This window comes from Sycon ciliatum, chromosome 1, assembly GCF_964019385.1.
Source record: "Sycon ciliatum chromosome 1, ocSycCili1.1, whole genome shotgun sequence".
Taxonomy (NCBI): domain Eukaryota; kingdom Metazoa; phylum Porifera; class Calcarea; order Leucosolenida; family Sycettidae; genus Sycon; species Sycon ciliatum.
In genome coordinates this window covers 57,486,679-57,495,149 of record NC_088643.1, presented here as the reverse complement: position 1 = coordinate 57,495,149, position 8,471 = coordinate 57,486,679, and the positions used below count along the sequence as shown (strand labels likewise).

At 47.1% G+C, this 8,471-nt stretch overlaps 2 protein-coding genes across 2 annotated transcripts in view; one reads left to right on the top strand and one right to left on the bottom strand.

The window, feature by feature from the left end:
* Positions 1–2,424, bottom strand: part of LOC135804530 (5'-3' exonuclease PLD3-like) — a 15,212-nt gene extending 12,788 nt beyond the window's left edge. Inside the window, exons 1-3 of the mRNA XM_065318419.1 lie at positions 2,246–2,424; positions 1,935–2,140; positions 243–435 (exon numbers count right to left, since the gene is read on the bottom strand). Coding sequence (XP_065174491.1) covers positions 243–435; positions 1,935–2,140; positions 2,246–2,272 — 426 coding nt within the window. The 5' untranslated portion in view covers positions 2,273–2,424. The remainder of the gene's footprint in view (positions 1–242; positions 436–1,934; positions 2,141–2,245) is intronic.
* Positions 2,425–2,598: 174 nt separating this feature from the next.
* On the top strand, positions 2,599–7,622 carry LOC135804529 (centromere protein S-like). Its single transcript, XM_065318418.1, has 5 exons — positions 2,599–2,836; positions 4,538–4,589; positions 4,967–5,072; positions 5,566–5,632; positions 6,246–7,622. Exons 1-5 carry the CDS (start codon positions 2,693–2,695, stop codon positions 6,447–6,449), a joined length of 573 nt encoding a protein of 190 aa, XP_065174490.1. The 5' UTR covers positions 2,599–2,692; the 3' UTR covers positions 6,450–7,622.
* The last annotated feature ends 849 nt before the right edge of the window (positions 7,623–8,471 follow it).

Below are 8,471 nucleotides of genomic sequence, written 5' to 3'. Positions count from 1 at the left end.
CACACACACACACACACACACACACACACACACACACACACACACACACACACACACACACACACACACACACACACACACACACACACACACACACACACACACACATCTACATGCACTGGCTGGTTGGTCGTCATATGCTGGTAACACATTGCGAGCCCTGATATCAGTTTAATACCAGTATTAAAGCCGCTAGTAATCCAGGGTCTTCTGCAGTTATGCAATGGGCAATCTGCATTTACCTGCCATGCAGTTGGGTGGTCATATCCGCTGTCCACAGCACGGAGAGTCCAGTACATCGACGCAATGTCCACAGTCTTGTTTGCTGAGCGTAGCATCGCCATCCACGTTTCATAGGTGCTCGGGTGGCGTGGGGAGCCCTCCGGATAGGTCAGACCCTCGGGAATGCTTTCCACAAGTGTTATATTACAGAGGCTAGAGAGAAAATCAGAGCACACGAGAGAAGAGAGGTGTTCATGTTCGCCTTCTACATGCACACGCGGCAGGCCAATCATGACCGTGAATATCCCATGGGATCGTGCCGCGCAGAAGTATACTGCAAATCAGGGAGAAGTAAAATATCGGGAGATGACACGCCACTATTAAATCCTGATTTTTGAAGATTGAGCATAAGTTGTTTGCGGTGCAGGAGTCTAAAGCTGTGCCTGATTGGCTCGATAACGTGGCGGACAAGAAATTTAAAAAAAAAGGTCGAGTACTTGAGGGTACGTTGTGAAAATCGAAGCACTAGTATGTGGGTTGTAGCCAAGATCCCCAGTTATCCCCTCCCCCCGAGACACACACATCATAGCAATATAGAATGGGGTTGAATTTTTGTTGTTGTTGCCATGTGATTATGCAATCACCATTGTTAAACGAGGGTTGCCTGCTGCTCCTAGTTTTTAGTCTTGAAGAAAAAGAAAAAAAGAAAAAAATCATGCCTATCATCTACTTCTAGTTGCCAATACTGATGCTGTCCCTGCGTTCGTCACCTCCAACTGCTGAAGTGCCTCGTGCTGTAGCACTACCACACCCTTAGTCCGCCCTGCGTTGATCCGGCATCGTACTCTGCTCGTGCTGCCATACTCTCACGTTGTGGCCCTCGTGGGTACGCCTTACGCTATTTGCGCTTATTACGCGCTTAGGACCCGGTCACACATGCACTCAAAAGTAGCGAATCCGCTGAAGCGACGTCGCAGGAGCGAAACATGCCATGATAACGGCGAAAAGCGGAACTTCCGCTCTAGCGGAAACTCAAATCCGCTGCCTCCAAAATGTTGGGAGCGGAACTCTCGCTTCTGCGGTTTCGCTTCAGCAGAAAACACCACGGTCTGCTGTATATGGACTTGTAACGAGAAATTTGTATGCGTATGATGTCCATGCAACAAAAATGCGTGCAAGATAGTCATTGACCTCCTCTATTCTCCGTACCGTATGCACCACAGTCCACTTTACTCTCATTTTCCGCCAAAGTAGGAGTTTGCCCTGTTTGTATGTGTGACCATAGTGACAGTCACTGTCACCATACACAAGTGGTTTCGCTGGAGCGACACCAGGCTCGCTGTCGCAGAACCTCGACGCCGAAGCGAACCCCAGTGCATGTGTGACCGGGCCCTTATGCGGCCCATGCCCAGTCCTCTATTTGCCATTGGTGCGCGCCTAAAATAATGTCTTGCTAAATAGTGAAGTTGTGGCGGTCCCTGCTCAATTCAAGATGGTCCTGCCATGACGCGGATCGATCCACGCGTGTACCTGCATACCTTGGTATTAACCATCTTATCGCAATTATCGCAATCTCACCCGCCCTGTGAAAACGGTTCTGAGGCAATCGTCAATCTGGCCGTGTGTGCTCGTGTCATCTCCTGTCTTTTACTATTTCCTGATTCAAACATATGATGCAGCACCCAAAGCATGACCATTTATATGGCACCAACCTGTTCGTCGTGGTGTTGCCTTTACAGGACGTATTGTCACCGCTATTCTCATCATGTTTGGTGACAAAGAAGTAGGTTATGTATCCAGTGGCCCCCAGTGCACATAGTGAGATTATTAGCAATACCAGAGCACCAGCTGTCCTGTTGCTACGCTTGCCGGATGAATGATCACCATTGCTACGGTCAATCAACGGCCTTCCATCATTCTTCAGCAAAACAAAGGTTGAAACATGGACCAATTGGAAATAGCCTTTAATTAACATTTCCACAGAAAAGAGAACATTGTCGCATCGACCACGAGCATAACGTACCTCTTCATCGGTCAGTTTTCGATCCATGACGACGTTGTTATAGTCTCTTACTCAAACTCAAACTGTGTGCCAGATAACGAAGCTTGAAGAACTAACATTTCCATGTGATAGTCAAGAAACAAGTTTAGATTATAAAAGAACAATGGATGCAATTATTTACATGACTATGACCAGATGACACCACTCGATCGCATGCTGGAAACGCACGTGTGTGTGCTTTTCGATTTTTCAAGCAAACGACATGTCGACGTCGACGTGCACTAGCACTCGTACTCGTAGTCGTACTCGTACAGCTACTCAGCAAGTGATGATGCATGGTACATGCACATGACATGATGCAGGCATGCTGCCGCGGCAAATTCGAAAAAAAATTCGAAATGTTCTCGAATGGGGACATCGACTCTACTCGTAGATCTACGCTGATCGATGATGCCTTGATGGAGAAGAATGGGTCGCCCCAAGAAGACAGCTTCAGCTGCGTCCACGAATAAGATTCATCAGCGAAGAGGAGCAGCCCCTAAACAAGTTCAAGATGCCATTGAACGCCATCGCGCAGACGAGGCTGTCGCTGCCAAAGAGGAAAAAATTCAGGTACACAAGTTTCGAAATTTTTGAAAAGCACAATGTTTTTTGCATGCTTTAGTTGCAACTACATTGTAGATCTACCAAGAGTATATAAGCCCCAGGAGGGTTATAAACTCTTCCTAGTACGAGTATGTAACCATTGTAGAGTGTAGGGAGTAGAAACCCAACTGGCGAAAAATACACCCCTGCCCACACAGACACTCACCAAGCTGGAAAATCCTGGCAAACAGAGCATTCCTTCTTGCCTCCGTAGTATTATGATTGTATTTGTAAACCTCATCATCATCATTCCCAGTGATGGCGGACACAAACTACACAATTATTCAAAAGCACATGCACCAGAGTGTGTACTTCACTATAATTTCGGGAAAGCGGTATTCGTCGTTTACGTCGTTTTGATGACTCGTGAAGGGAGCTACTGTATTACAGTGACGGTACAGTTGCATAGCATCATATCTGTGCATTTACTGTGCCGGAGTACCCTTTTGCTCGTATGCAGAGCGGCTACTCATCTGCACGATGCTATGCTTTCCCACGTGTATGTGTACTGAATGCGATCGTTACCCGCAAAACACGTACACATACTTGCCAACCCCTGGCAAACAGTTTCCTTGACACTGATGACGGTTTTCCTTGATTTTGCCCATTTTTCCTTGATCTGGGATTTTTACATCATAATTGTGCAAAGTATTGTATATGACATCATAGTGACGTCACCATGATCACAAAACATTCGCAACTAGTACAACATGTACGACAAAAAAGTGCTTTTTTATGCGCTAATTCAAAAGTTCTCGCTCGCTACACCTTCGTTTTGGGCACAGCACTGCGAGGGAGCGTCTAGAACACTGAAAATCAACAAAAAAGGTGTTGACGGACATTTTCGAAAATCCGGTAGATGTTATAACTTTTCCGGTATACCGGGATGAAAGCGAGTTTTCCTTGATTTCCCGGAAATTCCGGTAGGGTTGGCAAGTATGCGTACAGACGTTTTGTTTGGCAACAATGAATCCGTTGGATCCAGTCAACCCTGCTCCTGGGCCAGGGTTGCTTGGATCCAAAACCGTTGGATCTTAATCGGGATGCGACCAATCGATCGTTCCAGATCGAGTGGATTCTACGGATCTGGATCCAAGCAAACGATCACGGCCTTAGACTCCGAATGCTGGCTGCGAATCAACCAATTCTCCATGCATAATGCATGTAGCGTTAAGGTGTCAGTTGACTACTTTTCACATAGTGCAATCCATCATTGGCATTCATTGCACTAGCACGGATCTTCTACATGTTGTCAGTTCAGAGTGAATGACAAACTAGGAAACTTTGCTTGAACTTCAGTCATGCTTCTTAACTTTATAACCATTTGTAGCGTATTGTATGTACTGGTACCCATTAGGTTAGGTTGCCCAAAAGTCTGAAATGCGGCTTATACTCCGAATGTCAACAAAAGTATGAAGTTTGGGCCCGTAAAGGGAGGGGAGGGGGGGGGGGCTTAGACCCCGGTGCGGCTAACACCCCGGAAATACGATATGTACTCTTGACTGGGGTGATGCAGATCACCGTTTGCATGTCATGATTGGAAGCTGTGGCCTTAGTAAAAAAAAAAAAAAAAAAAAATACCGTGTTGAGTGGTGCAGTTGGCCATGCCTGGAGCACATCTTTCAATGCAAGTTCTCTTTTGTTGCTGTCTAATTTTTGACAATTCAGCAATTGAAGAATTCTCTTCACAAGACCACCGCCTCCATCTGCACAGGACTGGGTATGTGTTTGTACGTATTGCAGCTCTTGGTGGTGGCCAGCCACCCTACACCTTTTGTATACAATTTACCGGTATGTGTACTTTGAAGCATTGTATATTATACTGTATGTGATGTGACTGTTTCTAGCTGAATTCCTGAGATATATACTTTCAGAAAGGTTCCACTACATCTGTGTGCAAGTGCCAAGTGTGTATGAACATTTTTCAGAACTCTTTAACGCCGTTGCAGCATGTTTCTTTACATTTGTCTATTATTTTGAGTACGTGCACGTGCGTGCATGTATTCAACATTTTTTAAGTAGCCAGGAGCACTGATTGCCGTACTGTTCTTCGGCGTGTGTGTGTTTGTTCAACTTTGTTTACATGTATTCTGCCAGAAAAAGAGCTCGGTCAGCAATTTTCTCCTGCCTTTGTGAAGGCTATGGCTGAAGCAAGCTACCACTTTGCAGAGACCGTTGCCAAGGACGTAGAAGCCTTTCGCAAGTGAGCACCCCTATGACGCCTTTTCACACCTTTTGATGGCACTACAAGTACTTTGAAGTATCTGAATGCTGCGAGTCTGACTGGATTGAACTAACTGAGAAGTTGTGAGCTGATTTAGCAATATCTACCTGTGATGATTTGTGCCTGTGCTGTAGTAATTTTAAAGTGCTAAAGAAGATAGAAGACCCAAAGTGTTGGATGGTGAATGCAGGATGTGTTGGTTGCTCCAGGGTGGTATATGTCCTATCCTGTATCATGTTATCCTTTCACCCATTCACGGCATAGTCCTTCCCCTGTCTGTCGCCATGCATAGACGGTACGTGACCTCTCACTACCCCCGTGCTACGCACGATACCATGCTCTGCTGGGCATGGCCTCCCTGACTCTTCACTATATCTACACTCATATGTCTGTAAAATAAACCACTTCCTTATGTCAGTACATGACACAACAGCATAGCACTTGACGTTTCTTCTGCTTTGTTTGTACATAGGCATGCGAAGAGAGCAACGGCCATGGTCGATGATGTCAAGCTATGCACTCGTCGAAGCAGAAGTCTGGTGAGATCACCTTTGTGCGTGTGTGTGTGTCCCATGTTATGCCGCTGTAGAGGTTGCGGGTTCCAACCCCAGTTTTCATGGCCGCACACATCTTTCCTCTTTTCTTTCAGTCTCTAGGGGGTTGGTTACCAACAGCCAATAGGCACCTTTCGTTAGCCGTAAAGGCTACGCAGATGTGGATGACCCAGACTTGCGTGGTTTTGTTTGAAAAAGAGACAGAACTCCTGAGGGAAACACGAGGAAAAGGAAGCGGTCAATTGCTGATCCAGTGCATTTTGCTTTGAAGCAAAGCACAGCACTCTGGCCACTGCTGCCGCGCCAGCGCTGGACCTGAGTGCATGGCTGTGTGTATGTGTGTGTGTGTGTGTGTGTGTGTGTGTGTGTGTGTGTGTGTGTGTGTGTGTGTGTGTGCACACGTGCATATGTGGTGTGTGTGTGTGTGTGTGTGTGTGTGTGTGTGTGTGTGTGTGTGTGTGTGTGCACACGTGCATATGTGGTGTGTGTGTGTGTGTGTGCACACGTGCATATGTGGTGTGTGTGTGTGTGTGTGTGTGTGTGTGTGTGTGTGCACGTGCATATGTGGTGTGTGTGTGTGTGTCCATGTTGCCATTAGCACTCTGCAATTAGTGAGTATGCAGAGCAGCTGAGCGCCAGCCGGTCTGCGGAGCGGCCGCACAAGTCAGCATCAGAGGCAGCAGCAGCGGCGGTGGCACTGGATGATGCTGAACCTCTGGATCCACAGCTGGTTCTCAGTGACACAGAGGATCAGATCACCGCTGCCATGCAGGACTGTGATGAAATGGAGGACATCCTGTGAGTCCAGGCTACATCAACTAGTCCTGTAGTAGCTGGTGCTCCTAGTGCGCTGTGTTTCCACATCATGGCACCTAGTAAGGTCCCACTGCACCCATCACATCAGCTGCTGTGTGATACTGGTCGGGCACACAACAGATAAACTCTGTCAAGAATATAGCCTCTGCAAATCGGCTTTCCCTCTATTGGAGTACTGCCAGCTTTAGACTTCACCAAACAATGCTGAAAGAATGGACAATGAATACGAAATTCCAGCACCTTGTTCAACACCAGGATCTAATCTTTCCCCGCTCAGTTTGCCTCTTGATCAGTCCGAAACAAGCAAGATTCAACAATGTACAAGTATGATCGTGCAGTTTTCCTACAAGAACTAGCAATCAATCAGATGTCATGGCTAGGTCATTGCCGCCTGCCTTGAAGACGATCATCAACACTCAGCAACACCCAACCAAGCTGTATATTATCTTCAGTGACTTGTCCCGTTGTGGCTCCTTCCAGGTTGAGCAATGTGGCCAGTCACAGTCCGGCGATAAAGATCCATGATGTCCAGAACAGCTTTGACAGTACAGCGTGTTGAGTTGCTCGTGTACCCTCCTTGCCGGGGGACCACACCACTGCTACAAGTTTTCCATTTGTTCTGGTGCCAAGTGCCCTTTTTATTGCGACCTGACAAAATTTTAATATGAGTCGCTCCTTTACGAAGGCGCTGCGGTACTTCTTGGACTCGTGCTGGAACGGCTTTTTAGTTGCGATGTTTTTACTTTCACCTTGTTGGTTGCATGCATGGTAGGAGTGACACTGAGTCCTTTCCTCCATGGATGACCAGGCTCATGTGGCTGGGCACTGGGCTTGCACTGTACCAAGTACAGTGTACTGATAGTTGAACTAGATTATACTTGTTGCTATGCATGCCTCACTACTTGTCACACAACATACACCTTATGTTATATTTTTTCTTCAATACGGGCCATTGATGTTTCTGTGCAAAAGACCTTTTTTGTATTATTTCAGCCTGTTTATGCCCGCATAGAATGGAGCACACTGCATTACTGGCACTGCGCTGCCGAGGCTTTTTTCATTGATGGCATTTTCTTTTACCTCGAATGGTTCTTTACAATCTGTATCACAATTTGTGGGTTCAGCAATAAAGGATGTCACCACTGAGGTGCAATGGTAATGTTTGTAGAATTCGTACTGAACTGTATTATTCATGGGTGCTGCGCCAGCAGTGTCGCCATCTCCAGAAAGGCACTGTCCGGCACCGGAGGAGTTACCAACACAGGTGAAATTGATAAACTAGGGACCTTCTTCGACCTGCCACTGCCTCTGTGACTCGCCGTTGATGCCACCTACCCGTCGGCAATACCAAAGCAGGGTGGCCGCCACATCTATAGACACCAACAGAAAGGCCGAGTTGAATAGTCGGCGGAAGTGACGGCGGTACACGCCTAGACGGTGGCCGTGCTGGGTTCTTCTTTCTCCTGTTGTTTCGGCTCACCACAACCTCGGCACTCCACCACAGGCCTATCACCAGGCATTATAATATTAGGCTTTAGCTACACCACAGGAGGCAGACCCATAGATACTGAACAGTCTAAGCTCAGCCAAGGCACGCACGCAGCTCCCGGGCCAGAGTAGTATTCTGGTCCTGGGAGAGCCTGTATGACAAGGCATCGAGAATTCTGGCCTGCTATATTATTGGTGCTGCTACGCCAACACCTGGGCAACAATCACATGATATGCTGCAAACAAGGTTGTGGCAAATCAACATAGTGTGTGAGTTTTGCTCGGGATACATTTAGGACACCTGTGTAGGAGCAGTCCCGATACTAGCACTACTAGTCCTTCAGGAAGTAGTAGTCTGGAGGTCGAGGACTGTGTACCCAAGACTCCAAGAGCATGGCCTGGCTATGACCTTATGGCCTGGCTATGACCTTGTGCATGTAGCATCTACATGCACAAGAATTCCTCATCATCATCGAGCACTCTCTTGAGCCGCCGCAAACACCATTCGTTGCATCACTCA

Excerpts from the sequence above, each read along its gene's own strand:
- LOC135804529 (XM_065318418.1), top strand. The coding sequence starts at position 2,693 with ATGGGTCGCCCCAAGAAGACAGCTTCAGCTGCGTCCACGAATAAGATT. Across the intron at positions 4,590-4,966 it reads CTCCATCTGCACAGGACTGG|AAAAAGAGCTCGGTCAGCAA; the intron begins GTATGTGTTTGT and ends GTATTCTGCCAG. Across the intron at positions 5,633-6,245 it reads CTCGTCGAAGCAGAAGTCTG|CACTCTGCAATTAGTGAGTA; the intron begins GTGAGATCACCT and ends TGTTGCCATTAG.